Source organism: Erpetoichthys calabaricus, chromosome 13, assembly GCF_900747795.2.
Source record: "Erpetoichthys calabaricus chromosome 13, fErpCal1.3, whole genome shotgun sequence".
NCBI classification, from domain to species: Eukaryota; Metazoa; Chordata; class Cladistia; order Polypteriformes; family Polypteridae; genus Erpetoichthys; species Erpetoichthys calabaricus.
The window spans coordinates 123,468,988-123,494,648 of record NC_041406.2 but is presented as its reverse complement, the minus strand read 5'-3'; the positions used below and the strand labels follow the sequence as shown (position 1 = coordinate 123,494,648).

The following is a 25,661-nucleotide window of genomic DNA, read 5'->3' as shown; positions in this document are numbered from 1 at the left end:
TCACTAAACTGTTTGAGGGTATAAGTTAATCATTTTTTTAAATAGAAAGTATACATATGATAACTTTATCAAGATCAACACTAAGCTACATCTTTTAAAGGATTTGTCTATAAATAATCTGTATCAGTAAATAATCTCTTACTTAACTAATTTTCTCATTTAGCCAATCGTACATACTAGAGTGATGACAGTGTGATTAATTTCTTTAGTAACAATGCTTGCCTAGTCAGACTTGAAGAAGCTATCACATAAAGTGTGCTTACAGTGAAAGTTAGATTATTGTAATGTACAGACAAGATGATGAGATTCCTTAGATTGTGATATTTCCATCAGCAATGGGGACATTTGAAAGTTGATATGTACTGTAAACCAACGCATACGGATCAGTATTTAAGGCTTGACTCTCACCATCCACTAGAGCACAAAATAGGTGTCATCAGGACTCTGCAACACAGACCAAACACTATACCCACAGACACAGCGGCCAGGGAAGCAGAAGAACATCATATCAAAAAGGCACTGAGAAAATGTGGTTATCCCAGCCGGACTTTTGTCAAAGCAGGGAAGACACCTAAAGAAGGCTCTAAGCAATCCAGGAGAGAGGAAAGACAACCACTGCCTAAGCGAAAACCTTTGGTGATCCCTTATATGTCAGGAGTATCGAAACAGCTGAGGCGCATTTTTTCAAAACACCAGGTCTCGGTGGCTTTCAAACCCCAAAACACACTACGGCAAAAATTGGTTCACCCCAAGGACCGGGTGCCCCGGCACAGACAGAGTAATATAGTTTACGCAGTTAAGTGCCAAGAGGATTGCCGTGAATTATACATCAGGGAAACCAAACAACGAAGTAGATGGCACAACACAGAACAGCTACCTCGTCAGACCAGGACTCTGCAGTCTATTTACATCTACAGGACAGTGGTCACTCTTTCAGTGATAAAGATGTGCACATCTTGGACAGGGAGGAATGCTGGTTCGAGCGAGGAGTCAAGGAGGCCATTTACATGAAAAAGGAACAACCATCTCTGTACCGAGGAGGGGACCTAAGGGTACATCTTTCACCATCTTACAATGTTGTGATTGCAGCCATTCCCCAACTCTCTGTGAATGGTACTCATGGCTATTGATCAATGGACAATTTGCATATCATTGATCACATGGCCCACTGTTAGTCAATGGTGCTAGTTCATTATGCAAAGGTATTGTTTATAAGCTTGGAGAAACCTGCAGTCAACTGAGACTGAGGAAGTCACTTGGATGAGCGATGTAATGTATCTCCCTGGAAAATAACTATGTCAAGATGAACTGAATCAACTTTCTAGAATTTCCTTACTTGGATTATTGAGTATGCATCGAGACATGATGAGAACACTTGCTGCAAGTTAGTGGAGGATGCACTACAAACGCTGGATAGACCAATTTCATTCCCTGCATAAGTACTGTCAGCTTATGCAGTGACATGCAAAATCTTGTTTGTACAATAAATAGGGAAATTTATGCTGTTGTTGGTTCACAAAACACTTGTAAACAGCATTGTCTTTAAGCAGATTATTGTATAATCTAGCCCAGCATTCCTTTCAGGCTGCTTATTACCTGATTGTCACTGGAAACATCTGTGGGCTACAGTAAAACCAAAAAAGTGTGGTGTTAGCAAATAAGAACAAACATAAACTAAGAAAGCACGTTGGCTGAAGTTTACTTAGCATTAGTGCGGAATGTTAGTATTCCAAACTATGTTAAACCAGCAGTTAATGTTAAATGCCTCGCAGGGGCCAAGATTTCTGACATAGAGGCCGCATTGGACCGTGTCGCTGACGATGATGTACAGTATCTACCTTATTGCTGCATGTCAGCACTAATGATACTTATTTACAGCAATCTGAGGTATTAAAGAGGAACTTCATCTCTCTATGCACCAAAGCTAAAAGAAAATGTCGGAATTTAGTTGGTCTGGCCCCTTACCAAGATTATATATATGTGATTTATAGCAGGGCGGCACAGTCGTGCAGTGGGTAGCGCTGCTGCCTCGCAGTTGGGAGACCTGGGGACCCGGGTTCGCTTCCTGGGTCCTCCCTGTGTGGAGTTTGCATGTTCTCCCCGTGTCTGCGTGGGTTTCCTCCGGGCGCTCCGGTTTCCTCCCACAGTCCAAAGACATGCAGGTTTGGTGGATTGGCGATTCTAAATTGGCCCTAGTGTGTGCTTGGTGTGTTTGTGTGTGTCCTGCAGTGGGTTGGCACCCTGCCCAGGATTGGTTCCCTGCCTTGTGCCCTGTGTTGGCTGGGATTGGCTCCAGCAGACCCCCGTAACCCTGTGTTCGGATTCAGCGGGTTGGAAAATGGATGGATGGATGGATTTATAGCAGATTGCATTCCCTTCACTGCTGGCTAGAAACCTGGTGTGTAAATAAAAGCATATCGTTTGTGAACAATTGGGATGATTTTTGGGAAAGGCCTGGATTTTTCAAAACAGATGGTCTTCACCCTAACTTGAGGGGATCTTATGTATTATACCAAAATATGGCAGCAAAACTGCCTGGTTGTCTGATTAGAGCACCATCCAGGCCGCAGTCATGTGATCTTAAATCACAGGCTGTTGTTTATCACACGTTACTGTCCTGAAGCTGTTACCCATAATCCCTGTTGTGGGGCATCCAGTAAATTTAGTCTTGATGCAAATCTTAAATTACCTGATAACCAAAAAATAAGGTGTATAATTAGACCAAGGGATAAAACCAGACCCTGCACCAGGGGCATCTGTAATAGAAATTTACTTCAAATTAAACAAAAAATATATCACCAGTTCAGAAAGAAGCATGCAGTTTTAAATGCTGCTTATTGAACATTCGCTCTCTTGGCAGTAAAGCTGTTTTGGTAAATGATATTATATGTATTATCGTAGTATTTTCCTCTACTTATCCTTTACCTGTTTTCTCAAGGGTAAATGTTCTCGTCAGGTTCGTTATCGGGTTGGTCTACTGTTGCACTTTAAAATGAACACACACACACATAGATAAACACACACACACAGACCCTAACCACAACAGTGCCACATGAATGAGACACATATGCTGATTAACCCTTAGCACTTTAAACCACACATCAGCCTGTCACTCAGCACTTCAAGAGACTTACTTATTATCGGCACGAACCACATACGATGTTTTAGTGATATCTCAGACCTAAATATTACTTTTGGTCGACAAGAATACATTTAAACATACAAAGACTCAGCACTCTTGACTGTAGGCCATTTATCAGCCAAGAATACCTTCTTTTTATCGTACTGTCCCTTCTTTCGAGCGGTGCCCTCACTCTCAGCCTTATAAACCTCGCAGCACAGAAATAATGGCAAAAATCTGGCTACACCAGGTGCTCAAAGAAATCTAACTTATTAAGTCAATCACTCTAGACATTAAGACAAAGCACAGAAAGTTAAAAGCAGCATGGTATTTATTACAAGAATAATAATAATACCACTGGAACAAAGAATAATAGAAAATAGGTACTGATAGAAAAGTCTGAATATATATAGTCTTTAGGAAAAGCTTACGAAAAAGTTGAAATGACAAGGATGAATATCCCAGGGAGGCGTTTGATTTAGCAATGGATGTTCATGATGCCTTTCTGACGACCAATGTCATCTTCGTCTGTTCCTCTTCTTCTCCTCCTTCTCTTTGCTTTTTCTCCTTCCTCCTCCTCTTCTCCCCTTCCTCTTTCAAACCAAGGCATATTTATTATGAAATGTCATGCCTTGGTTTCACAACACATGCACCTGATTGGCTGGCTGTCAATGTGATTGATGAATTTTGCTCAAACTCTTTCCCAGATAATAAAGTTCTTTGCTATTGCCTCAGTTTCCCTTTTTCCAGGCTATAAACTCCGGATGTCCATCCATAAAGTAATCAATAGCCTGAGGTGTCAGCTCAGCATCCTTTCCCAGGTTGTAAAATAATTGAGCATTCAAAATGTCTTCCTTTCATTGTAGGAAACAGCTGTTTTAAAAGTGAGGTGTAAGAAAACCTGCGTTGATCTGTCTTAGTTCATCTGTTGTCTTGTCTCGAACAAAATATAATGGAAACCAAAATGTACAGATTTTATACACCATAACATTATATTAAGTACAAAATCTGATCTGTGTCTTCTCACTGAAACCTGGCTTAGTAAATTTACATTTACATTTACAACATTTAGCAGACGCTCTTATCCAGAGCGACTTACAACAGTGCTTAGTAGTCTACGACTGTTCTTCAGTCTTTTTAGGCTAGGATTAAATCTACTGTCATTAAACAAGTTACTGCTGACCAAGTTGTACACAAAACCATGCTAGAAGAAAAGAGTAAGTTTAGTACAATTTTTTTTTTTTTTTTTTTTATATATAAAGAGAAAGGGTAGAAAAAAAGTATGGGGACTTTAGTCCCCCAAGTGCTGTTTAAAGAAGTGTGTCTTCAGACGACGTTTGAAGACAGTGAGGGTCTCCGCTGTTCGTACAGCAAGAGGAAGTTCGTTCCACCACCGAGGAGCCAACACTGCAAAGAGTCTTGATGCATGTCGTCCTCTTCTTTTAAGTAAGGGTGGTTCGAGACGAGCAGTGCTTGATGTTCTGAGAGAGCGAGAAGTGACACGCTGCTTAACCAGTGCTGATATGTAAGGTGGTGCAGTTCCAGTTTTGGCCTTAAAGGCAAGTGTTAGGGTTTTGAACCTGATGCGGGCAGCCACAGGGAGCCAGTGCAGGTTCCGCAGCAGAGGTGTAGTGTGAGAGAATTTGGGAATATTAAAAACGAGTCTTGCAGCTGCATTCTAAATGAGTAAATGTGACACTGTTCCCCTAGCTGAGGCATCCCCAGATGAATACTCGTTCCTTCATAAATCTAGAGATTCTGGTCGAGGAGGAGGACTTGGAATAATTCATTGTAACAAAATGCAAATCACGTCTAAAAATTTAGGCGACTTTACATCCTTTGAGGCATTCATTATAAATATTAAAACAGATTCCAACACAATTATAGTTCTAGTCTACAGACCACCAGGGCCATATTCATTGTTCATGACTGAATTTAGCAACCTAATATCTGATTTGGCCATGAATTATGATCATGTAGTATTGATGGGGGATTTTAATGTACACATTGATGTGGAAAATGACACTTTTAGCAAATGTTTTACTTATTTGTTCAATTCAGTAGGATTTTGTCAGAATGTCAAAGGTGCAACTCATAATCATAACCACACATTAGATTTAACTATCACTTACAAAGTTGAAATTCAAAATTTAAATATTACTCCATTAAATGAAGTTATTTCCGATCACTACTTAATTACATTTGATTTAGTCCTGCCCTTGCCAACGCACTCACAGATTAAAACAAAGACAATGTGACATCTAGATTGTAATTCTGTTTCAAAATTTATACATACTTTGAGTAAGTCGAGTGTAATTGTGAAAAACCATTTAGATCAGTTAACATCAAATGTAAACATGGAAAACAATTTAGATCAGCTAACATCACATTATAATGTGACTTTGACAGATGCTCTGGACGCAGTGGCTCTCCTTAAAACAAAAGTGATCAAAGCTCATAGAAACTCCATCCATCCATCCTCTTCCGCTTATCCGAGGTCGGGTCGCGGGGGCAGCAGCTTGAGCAGAGATACCCAGACTTCCCTCTCCCCGGCCACTTCTTCTAGCTCTTCCGGGAGAATCCCGAGGCGTTCCCGGGCCAGCCGGGAGACATAGTTCCTCCAGCATGTCCTGGGTCTTCCCCGGGGCCTCCTCCCGGTTGGACGTGCCCAGAACACCTCACCAGGGAGGCGTCCAGGAGGCATCCTGATCATATGCCCGAGCCACCTCATCTGACTCCTCTCGATGCGGAGGAGCAGCGGCTCTACTCTGAGCCCCTCCCGGATGACTGAGCTTCTCACCCTATCTTTAAGGGAGAGCTGAGACACCCTGCGGAGGAAACTCATTTCAGCCGCTTGTATTCGCGATCTCGTTCTTTCGGTCACTACCCACAGCTCATGACCATAGGTGAGGGTAGGAACATAGATCGACTGGTAAATTGAGAGCTTTGCCTTACGGCTCAGCTCCTTTTTCACCACGACAGACCGATGCAGAGCCCGCATCACTGCGGACTCCGCAGCGATCTGCCTGTCGATCTCACGCTCTCACAATCTCATAGAAACTCTCCCTGGTTTAATGAAAACACTCAAGATCTTAAATTAGAGTGTCGAAAACTGGAGTGCAGCAGGAGAACAACAAAGCTACATGTCTTTCAAATTGCATGGACAGAGAGTGTTAAAAAATATAATAAAGCTCTCTTTAAAGCTCGCTCAGAATACTATTCTACAATACTAGATAGCAATAATAAAAATCCTCGGGTACTGTTTAGAACAGTGGCTAAATTAACAAATGGAAATTCAGATCAACAGTGCAAAATACCAACAGATATTAGCAGTAACAACTCTTTGCATTTATATAGCGCTTTTTCTCACTACTCAAAGCAGTACAGACTTTATGGACTTCTTCAAAGAGAAAATTAAAAATATAAGATCCCAGATCTCAGCATCACAGTACAAACCAAATACTAGCTTAGCAGACCCTGTCTCACATTGCATTCAGCACTTTAGTAATTTTAATCCTGTAACTGAGCAGGAAGTCTTAACTTTAATTTCTAAAATGAAGCCCACTACTTGTTCCCTATATCCAGTGCCAACAAAACTAGTAAAAAGTTCAATGGATGTTCTTGCAGCACCTATTCTAAACATTATCAGTAGTTCATTACTGCATGGCACAGTACCTGATGCACTAAAAGTGTCAGTCATTAAACCATTACTTAAAAAGTCAGACCTAGAACCACACATACTAAATAATTATAGGCCTATTTCAAATTTACCCTTTCTAACTAAAATCAAAAAAAAAAAAAAAGTAGTCGCCAATCAGCTTCAGTCACACCTTACGCATTACAATTTATTTGAGGAATTCCAGTCTGGTTTCCGCACTGGTCATAGTACAGAAACGACACTACAGTGATCCCTCGCTATATCGCGCTTCGCCTTTCGCGGCTTCACTCCATCGCGGATTTTATATGTAAGCATATTTAAATATATATCGCGGATTTTTCGCTGCTTCGCGGGTTTCTGCGGACAATAGGTCTTTTAATTTCTGGTACATGCTTCCTCAGTTGGTTTGCCCAGTTGATTTCATACAAGGGACGCTATTGGCAGATGGCTGAAAAGCTATCCAGCTTACTTTCTCTCTCTCTCTCTCTCTCTTGCGCTGACGTAGGGGGGTGTGAGCAGGGGGGCTGTGTGCAGCTGCTTCCTGAAGGACAGGCTGCACGGAGCTTCGCATACTTAAAAGCTCAAAGGGCACGTATTGATTTTTTTTATCTGTCTCTCGCTATCTCTCTCTCTCTCTCTCTCTCTCTCTCTTCCTGCTCCTGACAGAGGGGGTGTGAGCTGCCGCCTTCAACAGCTTTGTACCGGCGGTGCTTCGCATACTTAAAAGCCGTATTGATTTTTTTTTTGACTGCTTGCTTTGCACTCCTTTGAAAAGGAAGATATGTTTGCATTCTTTTAATTGTGAGACAGAACTGTCATCTCTGTTTTGTCATGGAGCACAGTTTAAACTTTTGAAAAAGAGACAAATGTTTGTTTGCAATGTTTGAATAACGTTCCTGTCTCTCTACAACCTCCTGTGTTTCTGCGCAAATCTGTGACCCAAGCATGACATTCTAAAAATAACCATATAAACATATGGTTTCTACTTCGCGGATTTTCCTACTTCGCGGGTGGCTCTGGAACGCAACCCCCGCGATGGAGGAGGGATTACTGTAATGTGGTTTGTAAATGACATTCTGATATCCTCTGATGAAGGAAACTCCACTGTAATTATGTTGTTAGACTTAAGTGCAGCATTTGACACCATAGACCATTCTATTTTACTGCACAGGCTAGAAAATGATGTTGGGCTTACAGGCACTGTGCTCGCTTGGTTTAGTTCTTATTTATCAAATCGATTCCAATATGTACAGAAATGTGCTGACAGTACTCCATCATTATACACAGAAGTGAGATATGATGTCCCGCAGGGCTCAGTTACTGGGAACTTTACTGTTCTCAATTTACATGCTTCCACTGGAATCTATCATTAGGAAACATAATATTAATTTTCACTCGTATGCAGATGACACCCAGTTATACCTTTCACTTAGATCAAATGAAGTTTCTCTGATGTTGTCTTTAATTAGTTGTGTTAGTGAATTAAAGGAGTGGATGGATGAGAACTACTTGTCTTTAAACACAGATAAAACAGAGATGTTAATTGTTGGAGGGAATGACGCTGATCCTAACAATATTCTGTCATCATTTAACTCAGTTGGAATCACCATTAATTTTACTGAATCAACCCGCAATCGAGGAGTTATCTTTGACTCTAGCATGTCATTTACAGCACATATTACAAAGTTGTCCAAATCATGTTTCTTCCATCTTAAAAATGTTGGGAAATTAAGGCGCTTTCTAAATAAACTGGATTCTGAGAAATTAATTCATGAATTTATTTCTAGTAGGATTGACTACTGCAATGTGGTGTTCATTGGATGTTCAAACTGTTCTTTACACATCCTCCAGTTAATCCAAAATGCTGCTGCAAGAATTATTACAAGAACAAGAAAATATGAACACATAACTCCAGTTCTTAAATCCTTACACTGGCTCTCAGTTAAGTTTAGGGCAGATTTCAAAATCCTCCTTTTAACATATAAAGCATTAAATGGCCAAGGTCCGGCTTACTTGTCTGAACTTATCATGACTTACAAACCTGACCGCACATTAAGATCTCAAGATGCCGGTCTGCTTATGATTCCAAGAATTAATAAAATACCAGTGGGAGGTCGAGCTTTTAGTTACAGGGCACCTAAACTGTGGAATGGTCTGCCTGCTACTATAAGAGGTGCCCCTTCGGTCTCAGCTTTTAAATCCCGGCTGAAGACTCACTACTTCAGTTTAGCATATTCTGACTAGAGCTGCTGATTAACTGTACAGACTGCATCTCTGTTGTTAGTCATTAGCACTAAAACATAAGTAACATGATAGTTATAATTTGATACTAACCCTCACCTATTCTGTTTCTCTTCTTGGTACTCAAATGTGGCACTTGGTGCCACGGCCCACCTGCCAAGCTGTTTTGCCTGCCTATGGTAAAATCATCCCTGGTGAAGGATTGCTGGAATTGTGGGAAAGAGAGTCCTTTCATCGGATTAGCGCTATTTCAGCTGGTGGAATGGCCAAATGGGGGAGGCAGCTTGATGAATGAGGTCTCCAGGACTCTAAACAAATCCAAATCATATTATGTGATATCATCTACTGTTAAATTCTACTCCATACATCTAAAATTTTTATTTTCATACTGTATTGAGGATTTGTTCTGTTCTGTGTATTGTACTGTATTGTATTGATCTCCTTCTTTTTGACACCCACTGCACGCCCAACCTACCTGGAAAGGGGTCTCTCTCTGAACTGCTTTTCCAGAGGTTTCTTCCATTTTTTCCCTACAAGGGTTTTTTTTGGGAGTTTTTTCTTGTCTTCTTAGAGAGTCAAGGCTGGGGGGCTGTCAAGAGGCAGGGCCTGTTAAAGCCCATTGCAGCACTTTTTGTGTGATTTTGGGCTATACAAAAAATAAATTGTATTGTATTGTATTGTATTAACAGAACATTCCATTTGTGGACAGTGAAAACTGTAAGTGTGACACCTATACAACTATTTCAGATCTTGGATGTCTCTTTCTGTCCATCCAGTCCAACTGAGGTGACAGGGCAAATTAATTCTGATACCAAGTCTGGAGTAGATGGCCTTCCAGAATTTTAAAACAAATTGAAAATCCCTGACATAAACTATCAATGCAGGAAAACCATCCAATCAGAATATGTGATTAAGGAAATTATCTATCAAATCCATTAGCTATGACTACTTTTTCAAGGCATGGAGTGTGTACTGTTAGAGAAGTGATCCACCACTACTACCACCAGTGGCATTCCATGAAAAATTTACACGGAGGTAGATCTTTAATAAATCCCACAGACAAATGTAACCATAGACATTCTGGCACTAGTATGGGGGAATAAAGATCAGTAGCATTAACACTAAGCATACTGCGCTTTCTTTGACAATTTTTGAGAATTTGTGATATATATTATACAGTACCAGAACAAATGTCTTGAAATTAATTATTTGGTATATTACAATATTAGACAATTAGAAAATTTTACATGAGATCAGGCCATTCAACCCAAAAAAGCTCACCAGTCCTATCCATTTAAATCACCCAAAAAAACATGAAGTTAAGTTTTGAAGGTACCTAAAGTCCTACTGTCTACCACACTAATTGGTAACTTATTCCATGTGTCTATAGTTCTCTGTGTGAAGCAAAATTTACACTCAACACATTTCCAACTGTGTCCCTGTGTTCTTGTTGAACTCATTTTAAAGGAATATATATATATAAAAATTGACAACACGATTCTCACTTTCGTTTAGCCTTAGTAAAAACAGGCGATATATAATGTAATGAAAGAACCCAGCCACAGGTGATGCACAAACCAGTGTGTTTCTTCGTGCTGGTCCCAAGCCCGGATAAATGGGGAGGGTTACATCAGGAAGGGCATCTGGTGTAAAAATTTTGCCAAATTATTATGCGGACAACAATACAAATTTCCAAACCAGATCGGTCGAGCCCTGGGTTAACAATGACCGTCACCAGTACTGTTAGCCAGCAGGGTGCTGATGGAAATTGGGCTACTGTTGGCCAAAGAAGAAGGAGAAGAAGAGGGGGGAAGACGTGTCCAGAGGCAGGAGGAAAGTAAAGAGAATGGAACTGACGGTAGGAACTTTGAATGTTGGCAGTATGACTGGTAAGGAGAGAGAGTTAGCAGATATGATGGAGAGAAGGAAGGTTGATATATTGTGCATGCAAGAGACTAAATGGAAGGGGAGTAAGGTCAGGTGGATTGGAGGTGGATTCAAATTATTCTATCATGGTGTGGATATGAGGAAAAATGGGGTAGGAGTTATTCTGAAGGAACAGTATGTCAAGAGTGTTTTGGAGGTGAAAAGAGTGTCAGCCAGAGTAATGATTATGAAGCTGGAAATTGGAGGTGTGATGATGAATGTGGTTAGTGCATATGCACTGTAAGTTGGATGTGCAATGGGTGAGAAATAAGATTTTTGGAGTGAGTTGGATGAAGTGATGAACAGTGTACCCAAGGGACAGAAAGTGGTGATTGGAGCAGATTTCAATGGGCATGTTGGTGAAGGGAACAGAGGAGACGAGGAGGTGATGGGTAGGTATGGTGTCAAGGAGAGGAAAGAAGAAGGTCAGAGGATAGTGGATTTTACCAAAAGGATGGACATGGCTGTGGTGAATACATATTTTAAGAAGAGGGAGGAACATAGGGTTATGTACAAGAGTGGAGAAAGATGTACACAGTGTAGATTACATCCTATGCAGAAGAATTGATCTGAAGGAGGTTGAAGACTGCAAAGTGGTGGCAGGGAAAAGTGTAGTTAAGCAGCATAGGATGGTGGTCTGTAGGATGACGTTGGAGATCAAGAAGAGGAAGAGAGTGAGGGCAGAGCCAAGGATCAAATGGTGGAAGTTGAAAAAGGAAGACTGCAAGATTGAGTTTAGGGAGGAGGTGAGACAGGCACTGGGTGGCAGTGAAGAGTTACCAGACAGCTGGGAAACTACAGCAGATGTAGTAAGGGTGACAACAAGAAGGGTGCTTGGAATGACATCTGGGAAGAGGAAGGAGTTAAAGGAAACTTGGTGCTGGAATGAGGAAATACATAAGAGTATACAGAGGAAGAGGATGGCAAAGAAGAAGTGGGATAGTCAGAGAGATGTAGAAAGTAGACAAGAGTACAAGGAGATAAGGCGCAATGTGAAAAGAGAGGTGGCAAAGGCTAAAGAAAAGACGTATGATGAGTTGTATAAGAGGCTGGACACTAAGAAGGGAGAAAAGGACCTGTACCGATTGGCTAGACAGGGAGAGCGAGCTGGGAAAGATGTGCAGCAGGTTAGCGTGATAAAGGATAAAGATGGAAACATACTCACAAGTGAGAAGAGTGTGTTGAGCAGATGGAAAGAGTACTTTGAGAGGCTGATGAATGAAGAGAACTAGAAAGAGAAGAGGTTGGATGATGTGGAGATAGTGAATCAGGAAAGTGCAATGGATTAGCAAGGAGGAAGTAAGGACAGCTATGAAGAGGATGAAAAATAGAAAGGCCATTGGTCCAGATTATATACCTATGGAAGCATGGAGGTGTTTAGGAGAGATGGCAGTTGAGTTTTTAACCAGATTGTTTAATGGAATCTTGGAAAGTGAGAGGATGCCTGAGGAGTGGAGAAGAAGTGTACTGGTGCCGATATTTAAGAATAAGGAGGATGTGCAGGACTGCAGTAACTACAGGGGAATAAAATTGATGAGCCACAGCATGAAGTTATGGGAAAGAGTAGTGGAAACTAGGTTAAGAAGTGAGGTGATGATTAGTGAGCAGCAGTATGGTTTCATGCCAAGAAAGAGCTCCACAGATGCAATGTTTGCTCTGAGGAGGGTGATGGAGAAGTTTAGAGAAGGCCAGAAGGAGTTGCATTGCATCTTTGTGGACCTGGAAAAAACATATGACAAGGTGCCTCGAGAGGAGCTGTGGTATTGTATGAGGAAGTCAGGAGTGGCAGAGAAGTACGTAAGAATTGTACAGGATATGTATGAGGGAAGTGTGACAATGGTGAGGTCTGCGGTAGGAGCGATGGATGCATTCAACATGGAGCTGGGATTACATCAGGGATCAGCTCTGAGCCCTTTTTTATTTGCAATGGTGATGGACAGGTTGACAGATGAGATTAGACAGGAGTCCCCATGGACTACGATGTTTGCTGATGACATTGTGATCCGTAGTGATAGTAGGGAGCAGGTTGTGGAGACCCTGGAGAGGTGGAGATATGCTCTAGAGAGGAGAGGAATGAAGGTCAGTAGGAACAAGACAGAATACATGTGTGTAAATGAGAGGGAGGTCAGTGGAATGGTGATGATGCAGGGAGTAGAGTTGGCAAAGGTGGATGAGTTTAAATACTTGGGATCAACAGTACAGAGTAGTGGGGATTGTGGAAGAGAGGTGAAAAAGAGAGTGCAGGCAGGGTGGAATGGGTGGAGAAGAGTGTCAGGAGTAATTTGTGACAGATGGGTATCAGCAAGAGTGAAAGGGAAGGCCTACAAGACGGTAGTGAGACCAGCTATGTTATATGGGTTGGAGACGGTGGCACTGACCAGAAAGCAGGAGACAGAGCTGGAGGTAGCAGAGTTTAAGATGCTAAGATTTGCAGTGGGTGTGACGAGGATGGATAGGACTAGAAATGAGTACATTAGAGGGTCAGCTCAAGTTGGACGGTTGGGAGACAAAGTCTGAGAGGCAAGATTGCGTTGGCTTGGACATGTGCAGAGGAGAGATGCTGGGTATATTGGGAGAAGGATGCTAAGGATAGAGCTGCCAGGTCAGAGGAAAAGAGGAAGGCCTAAGTGAAAGTTTATGGATGTGTTGAGAGAGGACATGCAAGTGACGGGTGTAACAGAACAAGATGCAGAGGACAGAAAGATATGGAAGAAGATGATCCGCTGAGGCAACCCCTAACGGAAGCAGCCGAAAGAAGAAGAAGATATAATATAATGATTAAGTACAGTACGAAAGCATATACTATATATGCATAGTATGTACGTATGATATCTTGAAGAATATACATTAGATAACAACATACTTTCAGTCATGAATATAATGTACATTATTTCGCATTACTTCAAGCGTAGACGTTGCCTTCAGGTATTGTGCAGGACTTCAATACAAGTTCATCTCTGACAGTAGTAAGCTTGGATATTGGATATTGACAAATCAGGGAGTCGAAAGTGGATGGCATGAATCACAAGTATGCAGGTAAAGTTATGAACTCATGTAGAACAGCAATTCATGTAAAGAGACACTGCTCGACAATTAATAAACCTTCTTTTAGCTAAACAATTATATCAATGTTAAGTCTTAATTGTAAAGAATCCTAAGTTAATAGCTGTCTTTCACTGAATCAGATCTCTTAAGCTCTTAGCTCCAATAATCTTTTATTTGATGGGATTCACAACCAGAGAATGAATCCTCTAGTTTAAAAAATACTGGGCCAGCTGTACTATGCAAAGCATTTTTTAAAGATGTAAGATGAGGCAGGATGATTGGTAAAAACCTATTCTCTATCAAAATAAGCTTGGAGTTAGGCTCAATGTCTTGAAGGAAATTAATCTTTTGGTTTTTATGTCTTGTTTGGTAAGAAATTTCATAATCCGTCAATGAATAAATAAATAAATCGTTGTGGTAATTTTAATGATTCAGAAGCTCTTGTGACACATGAAATCCCTTCCAACCAATAGCAAAAGTCCTTAAATACCAACTTAACTTTCAGCTTCATCCTATTACCAACATCCAAACTACACTCTATAGATAAGCACTTATATTAGGAGAATGCACAGAGTGCAGACCTATTGGTTTTGGGAATGGCCAAGGATGGAACCAGCAACATTCACACTGGAGATAAGGGTTTGGCTCACTGAGGATTGGAGGAGGTATAAACAAGGCTTTTAAATATAAAAAATTGAAAAAGTCTATGTAAACTTCCCATTTGCATATTTGTTTGGAGTTCTTTATAAAATTCAAGTAGTTAACAAAAACAAGATGAGTGGCCATTGTAGCTACAAAACACTACACATTTCTATTTTCCCTTGTTTATTTATTCAAGAAAACAGTAAAGTAATTTTTTGCTTTTTAGTGGAAAATTCCCCATCTGAGAAGCCTAAGGCAAATTAAAAATGGGCATAATCTTCCCCAAATCCATAATTCTTTTCAAAAATGATGAGGCATCTAACCTGCCCTCTACCTCTTGTATATGGTTATATATATGGATATGGACTATGTGTGTTATGCCATTATTCAAAGCATTGCAATACTTTTGAAACATTTTGTCCACATCCTCCATAGATCCATAAATGTAACATAGCTCAACCTGGGCTGAGATACTATTCAAAACATTTTTTTTTTGTGCAGCAGTGTGTTCTGTTGTAATCCACTCACCTGAAACACGCAAACAGGTGTGAGGCCTTTAAAAATATCCCTCCTGCCTTTCCAGAAAAAGCGCACCAAACGACAGCCTACTTTCCACTTGACTAGCTAGCTTGGGCCTCCACTGGGCTAAAACACACTTAATCCTTACAGTTCAGAAATATACTCTGAAATGCCCCAAAATCCACACAAATAACCCACTAGGGAGGGGAACACTGTCAACCCCTGGCTAGTACAGAGCAAAGCAACACAAAATCTGTATAAAAGGAGAACTTATTAACAAAAATTCAGAAAACTAAAAAAGGAGGCAAAAAGGATTTGTCAACAATGCAATCTCCAACACACTAGTCCCAGAAATCAGAACCCCATAAACAGGAGCAAAAGAGTTGAAAAACCAGTAAATAAAAAGAATAAGCAATCTGAAAAAGGAAAAAAATCATCAACCACAAAGGCCTACAATGTCACCACAGAGGTAATGCAATTCCAACAAGCTTTCATAGAGCTTGAAGCAGTTTATAGAGGTTGAAGCAGTACATGGTAAAGAGTATTGTATATAATGCATATTATACAGTACATGAAAAGGTAATATCACATAAAAAGGCTATTTACATGAGTACAAAGCTTACCAAAACACACAGACCACAAAGACGCACTAAATATTATTAATTCTTACTGCTGCCTATATACCCATACAATACGTTTTAAGGTATTACCTGTATTTGGATCAATGAGAAATCCAGACTTACTCCCATCTCTAGACATAATTCCATACTTGACTTGTCCATTTATGCCTAAGTCAGGATCATGGGCCTCCACCTGTAAAATAAATGTCCCCGGAGGCTGGTTTTCCAGGACTAATATATTCTCACTGTACGACGAGCACTAAGAAAAAAATAAAAAGGTACAACTCAGATTTGTGATATTTAAATGACAGGTGTTCACTAATTTTTTATACTACTTCAACAATTTGCCCATGTGGAAATTTATTGCCATGTCATGATTTCATACATACATTTATTTATTTTATGGCTGGCATGGCAGCAGTGTAGTCAATGCTGCTGCTGCACAGATCCAGTGTCCTGCGGTTGAATTCTGAACCAGGTGTGTAGAGTTGGTGCATGTTTCTGCATGTACGTTGTCTTTCTTCCTAAATTCAAGGCATAAGTGGACTTTGTGATTGACTAGCATCCAGTCCAGCATTGATTGTTGGCAAATTAGGCTACTGCTCCTTCGAGCCTAAATTGGATTAAGTAGATTTGAGAATATTTTTTTTACGAACAGAGTGTTCTTTATTGTGACGTGAAGATGAACCAAAATAAGGGCAAACACTAAAGAGATGAGAATTTCACCAAGTTTTCCATTAATCATAATTTAAAATTAAATTCTAAACTTTATTTTTATGTATAGGACCCGAGGTTAAAATGTGATCTCCTTTCTGAGCAGTTTAAGATTAGCATGATTTTTACCTAAAATGAAATAAAGCAACCTCTACTGCAGCTGTAAGTATACATTTTTATTTTTTATTTAGTTTATAAATATATAGCTAGAATTTTACAAAATAATCAAATACACACTCATGAAACCAGAGTGGATAGGGAAATCCTGCACTGACAAAAGAAAAATGTGCTAACTCCACATATACACATACTGGATAGGCTGAGATATAAGCCCAGGTCCCCAGATATGTGAAGCATTAAAAATAACCCTCACACCACCAAACCACTCCAAGATTTAAATCTTATTTTTTTCCATTTTAAGTCACACAGTTACTATAATCTTAACATACCTTATGGAAATCTGGTTTGTTGTTATTTATGTCATAGATCCCCACTATGACCTGGGCAAAGCTAAATAAAGCCTGTGGTCCTCCAGATGCATTGTCATCCATAGCAGAAATGTTTAGCACATACTGGGGGCCTCGTAGTCTTGGTGAGGGATTTTTGCACAGTTTGATGATACCTAGAAATGACAGGCTGTTTTATTATTTTAGTGTTCCTGGAAGCTTGAATAAATTTATTATTAAATTATAAAAAATATGCATAGAAGCATAAGTTATACACTATTGCTTTATTCATTGCTAAGAAGCTGTATAATTCAAAACAAAACTCAGAATTTGATTGTATTATTCATTGGTTACAAATTTAACATTAAAATACTTATCTTCCAGTTTGGTTCATAGCCTATTCTCTTCATTGACTGAATTCTCTTGTAGTTAAGTTTTTTTTTTTTTAATCAAAAGTAATTCACTAATGGAATTATACAAAACAAAAAACAGTAATAACTTGCAAACAAATTTGAATGGGAGATCTGGAGCTTTATGTCAACACAAACAATAATTGCAAATGAAGCAAATGCAATTTTGAAAAACAAATAAATAAATAGTAAAGGAGAGCACACATGGGCTGGCATCCTGGCCAGGACTGGTCCCATGCCCTTAATTGGCCAGGAGGCCAATGTAACAGAGAAGGGGAGGGGGAGGCTCTGTTTCAAAGATATATGCCACCCCAACCCATTAGATCGCAGGTGTCAAACTCCAGGCCTGGAGGGTCGCAGTGGCTGCAGGTTTTTAATCTAACCCTTTTCCTAATCAGTGACCAGTTTTCACTGCTAATTCACTTTTTCCCCCTTTATTTTAACAGCCATGTTAGAAGGATTCAGTCCTCTGAATTGATTTGTAATGAATTATTATTATTATTATTATTTGTTTCCTCATTAAATGGCAGCCAAACAGAAATGAGATGTGAAATGAGCCAACAGATGACTAGTTTAAACTGGGGCTTCAAACTCTAATCAGTTTCTTAATGAGAAGCCAATGCTTGCTATTAATTAAACCCGTTATTTAATTCCACGGCTTGTTGCTGCTCTCATTCTGCAACAGCAGACATTTCCAAAACTGTTGATTTGTTGTTTTTATAAGAACATTGTCAAAGTGTTTTGGTGAGTTGAGAGAGCAACCTTACTGAGACCATCACCTTTCTTTATTTTCAGATATTGTGTGATGTGGCAGCTTGTTTTGTGTCTCATTATTGTTTGGCTGCTAATTAAGGAAAAAGAAACAACTAAAGGGCCAGAGTCAAGTTAATTAAAAGAAGTAATTAGCAGCAAAAATTGGTCACTAATTAAGAAGATGGTTAGAATGAAAACCTGCAGCCACTGCAGCTCTCCAGGACTGGAGTTCGACAACCCTGCATTACATGGTAACATCCCTGGGCTTTGGGACCCATTCAAATACCAGCAAGGAATGTTGGGAACTGTAGTGCAGTGGGGCAGCCCTGCTGTGGTCCATGAGTGCCACCAGAGGGTGGGACTTCCGATTAACCAGGAAGTACTTCCATTGAGCTATGCCCTGGCACCAGAAGTACTCCCGGGTCCAAAGTAAAAGGTGCCACTCGGACTAATCCAGGCAAATTGGAGTCAGATGGAAGGAGGGCAAAGCTCGCTTGGGAGGTGTGGAAGGGAAGAAAGAGAGACAAGAATTGTGTTATGCTGCACTTACAATGCTTTTGGAACCTTTGTGTAAGGTATTTTGTGAAAATAAACCTTCTATTATATCTGGACTTGTGTCTGTAAGATTATGTCTAGGGTTTGAGGTGCAGCAATGCCTCCTAGTGGTCACAATATATACACACACAAATAAAGATATACATAGCCTTTCACATTTATTTATATACACTATATATATTTATATATAAGATACATTTTAATATGATGCACCCAATATGTATATTTCCTTGTTTATAATGCTTTCAAGATTGTCCTATTCTCTCTGTGTCATGAATTGGATTAGTTGGGCTCGATAATGTTATGTATATATACTATATATGCAAATACACAATTGAATGTTATGAACCCCATGGATCTGCATACATTCTACATTCTCATTAGTTTACATTTAGTACACAAATTGAGCCTTTGCCATGATGCCAATTCCAACTCCAAGCTCACCCAAGTGGTGGGAAAGAAATATCATTATATCCCTAGCCGGAGACCACCTCAGGGACACACCAGAAGCAACTTCTGGGATCATGTACAATGGGTAGAAGCTCCCTATTCCTAACAATTGCTAATTATGGATTAAAGAAGTAGGCAACCCAGAGATTGCCTTGCCTTCCTAATGAACAGTAGGGATCGGTAAATAACATAAAGGAATCTTCTACTGACCTCTAAATGACTGGGAAATTTTTTTTCTGCTGCTACTGACTAAACTTAATTTTTACTCAAAGTTAATCTCCTGGGAAAATTGTCCTTCTGCAGGCAAGCTAACATAATGCACCTTTTAATTGGCCATGTCTGTTTTACTCTTTTTAATAAATTTAATTAACTCTACATGCAACATATACTGTAAACAATAAATTTATATAGTGATTAAGCCTCTCTGTCAAGCCTGCAGTTTACTCGTCATATTTGTCAATTCAGGCAACTAATTAGAACATTAGAATAATATTGACAAGAACAAGCAAAACAGCTCAACAAGCTCGCCAATTCTAATTTCTCCTAAATAATATTTAAGTTGAATTTCAAAGTTCTCTAAAGTATAACTCTACCGCTACATAATTAAACCCAATTTTCATTGGTTCTGTGTGTGAAAAAAAACGTTTTAACAAAATTTGCGCTTAACAAGTCTCTATCTGTTCCCCAGTGCTCTTATTGAAGAAGTCATTTTAAAGTAATAGCTGGGATCCATTGTACTACTTCCCTTCATAAGTGAACACTTCAGTCATGCTCTCTTAATCTCTATTTGTGCAAATCAAAATGGTTCAGCTCCTTCAGTCTTTCCTTGTTGCACCTAGCTATCAGTCACAAAATTAGAGTAGTCACTCATGTTTGTACATTCTCTTTAGTTATTTAGTCTTTTTTGTAATGCAGAGACCAAAAACTGCACACAGTAGTCCAGATGAGGCCTTATTAGTATGTTACATAGCTTAAGCATTAATTCCTTTGACTTGTACTTTGCACATTGTGCTTTATAAAGTAACATCCTATTATCCTCTTTAATGCCATCTGTACATTGTCTGGATGTGTAGATAGTGATGAGTCCACAATGCCCCCTAGGTCTTTCTCATAAGGTGTACTTTTGAGTTTCAAACTTCCCATCCTTAATCAGATCTTAAATTTTAAATGTGTTAAACACTTTAAATGTATTCACATTAAATTTCATCCAGCTACAAATCTGCCCAAGCTTGTATTCTGTAGCAGTCCCTCTGTAATGGTTCAGCTTATTCTACATTACCTAAAAATTTTAAATGTGTATTTCTTTTTTACTTTCAGGTTTCTTTGGAGATTTGTTTTTCATAGGCATATACAGTAATCCCTCCTCCATCGCGGGGGTTGCGTTCCAGAGCCACCCGCGAAATAAGAAAATCCGCGAAGTAGAAACCATATGTTTATATGGTTATTTTTATATTGTCATGCTTGGGTCACAGATTTGCGCAGAAACACAGGAGGTTGTAGAGAGACAGGAACGTTATTCAAACACTGCAAACAAACATTTGTCTCTTTTTCAAAAGTTTAAACTGTGCTCCATGACAAGACAGAGATGACAGTTCTGTCTCACAATTAAAAGAATGCAAACATATCTTCCTCTTCAAAGGAAACAGAGGAAAGCAAACAAATCAATAGGGCTGTTTGCTTTTAAGTACGCGAAGCACCGCGGCACGAAGCTGTTGAAGGCAGCAGCTCACACCCCCTCCATCAGGAGCAGGGAGAGAGAGAGAGAGAGACAGAGAAAAACAAAGTCAAAAATCAATACGTGCCCTTCGAGCTTTTAAGTATGCAAAGCACCGTGCAGCATGTCGCTTCACTAAGCAGCTGCACAGAAGGTAGCAACGTGAAGATAATCTTTCAGCATTTTTAGACGAGCGTCCGTATCGTCTAGGTGTGCGAACAGCCCCCCTGCTCACACCCCCTACGTCAGGATCAGAGAAAGGCAGCGCAAGAGAGAGAGAGAGAAAGTAAGTTGGGTTTCTTCTCAGCCATCTGCCAATAGCGTCCCTTGTATGAAATCAACTGGGCAAACCAACTGAGGAAGCATGTACCAGAAATTAAAAGACCCATTGTCCTCAGAAATCCGCGAACCAGCAAAAAATCTGCGATATATATTTAAATATGCTTACATATAAAATCCGCGATAGAGTGAAGCCGCGAAAGACGAAGCGCGATATAGCGAGGGATCACTGTATATACATATACATATATATACATTGTGACAGTAGGTGGCGCTATACCAGCGCTTAACCCAGCACAGACAGACACTAGAGGCACGCTTACACAAATTCACGCTTTTATTTTCAGTTCTCAAATCACCACAAACAACTCACAGTCCTTTCACTTCTTTTCTCTATTGCCACCTCTATTCCACTCCTCGCAAGCTACATCCACTTCCACCCAACTCCGGCTCCCTGAATGGAGTGAGGTGGCCCCTTTTATAATGCACCCGGATGTACTACAGGTGCTTCCTGATGACCTTCCTGCAGCACTTCCACCACTATGGCGGAAGTGCTGCATACCATGGCTTCAGAGCCATTCAGGTTTTTTAACCAGACAAAGCTGTGGGAAGATCTGGGCTGTGCTCTTTGCCGGGATACTTTGGGTGGATGAAGAGCTGCAGGCAGATTGTCTTTGCTATTGATTCAGGTTTTTCTTTTCTGGCTGGCTTGCAGAGATTATGTGAAGGCGCCCAACGTTGAGTTGAAAGAGGATGTACACATGGTTAGTGTGAACGTGTGTACAGTGCATCCGGAAAGTATTCACAGCGCATCACTTTTTCCACATTTTGTTATGTTACAGCCTTATTCCAAAATGGATTAAATTCATTTTTTTCCTCAGAATTCTATACACAACACCCCATAATGACACTGTGAAAAAAGTTTACTTGAGATTTTTGCTAATTTATTAAAAATAAAAAAATTGAGAAAGCACATGTACATAAGTATCAGCCTTTGCCATGAAGTTCAGAATTGAGCTCAGGTGCATCCTGTTTCCCCTGATCATCCTTGAGATGTTTCTGCAGCTTAATTGGAGTCCACCTGTGGTAAATTCAGTTGATTGGACATGATTTGGAAAGGCACACACCTGTCTATATAAGGTCCCACAGTTGACAGTTCATGTCAGAGCACAAACCAAGCATGAAGTCAAAGGAATTGTCTGTAGAGCTCCGAGACAGGATTGTCTCGAGGCACAAATCTGGGTAAGGTTACAGAAAAATTTCTGCTGCTTTGAAGGTCCCAATGAGCACAGTGGCCTCCATCATCCGTAAGTGGAAGAAGTTTGAAACCATCAGGACTCTTCCTAGAGGTGGCCGGCCATCTAAACTGAGCGATCAGGGAAGAAGGGCCTTAGTCAGGGAGGTGACCAAGAACCCGATGGTCATTCTGTCAGAGCTCCAGAGGTCCTCTATGGAGAGAGGAGAACCTTCCAGAAGGACAACCATCTCTGCAGCAATCCACCAATCAGGCCTATATGGTAGAGTGGCCAGAAAGAAGCCACTCCTTAGTATGAGGCAAACGGCAGCCCGCCTGGAGTTTGCCAAAAGGCACCTGAAGGACTCTCAGACCATGAGAAAGAAAATTCTCTGGTCTGATGAGACAAAGATTGAACTCTTTGGTGTGAATGCCAGGCGTCACATTTGGAGGAAACCAGGCACCGCTCATCACCAGGCCAATACCATCCCTACAGTGAAGCATGGTGGTGGCAGCATCATGCTGTGGGGATGTTTTTCAGCGGCAGGAACTGGGAGACTAGTCAGGATAAAGGGAAAGATGACTGCAGCAATGTACAGAGACATCCTGGATGAAAACCTACTCCAGAGCGCTCTTGACCTCAGACTGGGGCGACAGTTCATCTTTCAGCAGGACAACGACCCTAAGCACACAGCCAAGATATCAAAGGAGTGGCTTCAGGACAACTCTGTGAATGTCCTTGAGTGGCCCAGCCAGAGCCCAGACTTGAATCCGATTGAACATCTCTGGAGAGATCTTAAAATGGCTGTGCACCGACACTTCCCATCTAACCTGATGGAGCTTGAGAGGTGCTGCAAAGAGGAATGGGCAAAACTGGCCAAGGATTGTTGTGCCAAGCTTGTGGCATCATATTCAAAAAGACTTGAGGCTGTAATTGCTGCCAAAGGTGCATCGATAAAGTATTGAGCAAAGGCTGTGAATACTTACTGAATGTACATGTGATCTCTGTTTTTTTATTTTTAATAAATTTGCAAAAATCTCAAGTAAACTTTTTTCACGTTATCATTATGGGGTGTTGTGTGTAGAATTCTGAGGAAAAAAATGAATTTAATCCATTTTGGAATAAGGCTGTAACATAACAAAATGTGGAAAAAGTGATGCGCTCTGAATACTTTCCGGATGAACTGTACATGTGACATGGGTTGAAGAGTTGTGTTCGGGACCATGTTATAATGGGCAGGCGCATACTTTGCGGTTCAAGTGGGAGGATTTTTAGTGAAAGGAGCAGCCAGAACAAGTCTGTAGAATGTCTTACAGATCTGATGTGGACTGTGGACAGAGAAAATTCCTTGTTTTTACTTAGTCAGGGCTGAGCCTGTTAAAAGATTTTTGTTGAAAGATTCTTTTTGCACAATTTCATTATGGTTTTGGACAATACTGGATTTGACTAATACTATTGTTTATTTATTCTTTTTTTTTTTTTTTAAGGACACAGTGTGACCCGTTTTAATTGATCACTTATTTATCGCTGTACTTATTTATAGCTTTTTCATTGTTTAGTATTATTTTTGCACAATAAATGCTGCACATTTTTTCATCAACACTTCTTTTGTCTGCCTCGCTTATTGTCCTGCTATTTCTTGGTTCCCCCCCTATGCCCTTAGGTTGTGAGATACCTTGGGCTGAGGTCAATAGTGTGTGGCAGGTGCAGAAATACATTTGTTTTTTGGTTTACATGAGCTCACTTCACTATAAACTCTTGTTATTGTGTAGATTTTAGCTACAAATGCATCCTGTAAAGAAAAACATCTGCATTAGTCAGTCCATGTTCGGTTTGAGTAATGTGGTTATGATATATCTATGACAGTGGTTCACGATAGCAGGCTTTCCTTCACCTAGGACAGCAGATTTAAGAGGAACAGAGTGTAAAAGTATTGTATGTACAGCACAATCCTGTGTATTTATGCATGAAACAACAATTGTTGCCACTTGTTCTTTTATTTCTCCCTATTTAGCTCAGCTGGAATTTCATTTGCAGCTGGGTTGTAAGCACAAGGACAGATTTGATCTTGGATGCAGTATACTGTACATTAAACATAAACCTGTACTTTATGGTGTACAAACAGAAACCAAAGATTCAAGTTTCCTTACAATTTCAAAGACAAATAAAATTGATGTAGGAGATACAACTACATGACCACCATGTTGTGGAATTAAATAATTGCCATTATAACAGATTCTGTGTTGGTTTTAGAATTTATATCCAGGGTGAGGACTTACTTACTTTAGCTTTTGTCAACTTTTTTGCACTATATTAAGTTTCATTAACAGCTGGTATGAATCCTTTCCCATTCTTTTAATAATTCCAGTGTTCTATTTTTAGTGTTTGTTGTTTATATTTTTTAACAATTCATTTAAAAAAAAAGTTTTACTTACCTCTATGACTGTCCATCTCAAAGTTCCCATCATCATTGCCTTCAGCAATTGCATATGAAACATAATCTCCATCAAGATCTTTAGCATGGACAATGGCTACAAAGGAGTCCGGACCAGCATCTTCTGAGAGGAAGGTCTTGTAGCTGTGATACAAATGATTGGAGAGACATTTGTTAATGGTCACCATCTTGAAATTAGTCTCCATGTGAAAACTCTACCTGAAATAGTAATGAGAACAGATCTATTTACCATTCCTTCAGTGGTTAATTTCTGAGTACACACCTAATGATATTTATCAAAATTGTCCAAACATAACATTTTAGTCTTTTTAATATAAATTACTTGGAAGTGAAGAGATTCAATTGGAATTAGGAAGTATAAAATTACACTATCTTCAGAGAAAACTGATAAACTAAGCAGTCTGATTTTTAATTTCTGTTACTTCATTAATCCTCTAATATAATGCATTTAATAAATCTGAATGAAAATAACATCACTCATCATTTAATTTTAGCTGACCACATTATGATAGTTTTAACTTTTATCAAAAACAGTTGTAAATATAAAAAAAAATGACAGAAGCTGGACTTCCACATACATGGCTTGTGAGAACACAGGTGCTTCATCATTGCAATTGGACATATGGATGCGAACAGAGGCTGTTCCAGTTCTTGGTGGGTATCCTTTATCTGTCGCCATCACTACAAATTCATACATATGGTTGAGCCGCTCATAATTCAACTGCTTCCTTGGGCTGATAACGCCTTGGTTGGTGATGTCAAAGTCAAAGTTGTTGATAAAGTAAGATAATTCAGCATTCGGCCCACTGTCACAATCTTTTGCATACACTGGGAAATAAAATACAAGTAAATATATAATCTACAATGAAATGGAAATG

The 25,661-nt window shown here is 39.8% G+C and overlaps 1 protein-coding gene and 1 long non-coding RNA gene across 2 annotated transcripts in view; one reads left to right on the top strand and one right to left on the bottom strand.

The window, feature by feature from the left end:
* The window catches only part of LOC127530104 (uncharacterized), a 589,449-nt gene that overhangs the window by 41,777 nt on the left and 522,011 nt on the right, over positions 1–25,661 (top strand). The gene's annotated exons all lie outside the window — the stretch shown is intronic.
* The window catches only part of si:dkey-22o22.2 (neural-cadherin), a 299,017-nt gene that overhangs the window by 163,923 nt on the left and 109,433 nt on the right, over positions 1–25,661 (bottom strand). Inside the window, exons 6-9 of the mRNA XM_028817759.2 lie at positions 25,362–25,611; positions 24,764–24,906; positions 16,936–17,108; positions 15,863–16,031 (exon numbers count right to left, since the gene is read on the bottom strand). Of these exons, the coding sequence (XP_028673592.2) occupies positions 15,863–16,031; positions 16,936–17,108; positions 24,764–24,906; positions 25,362–25,611 (735 nt within the window). The remainder of the gene's footprint in view (positions 1–15,862; positions 16,032–16,935; positions 17,109–24,763; positions 24,907–25,361; positions 25,612–25,661) is intronic.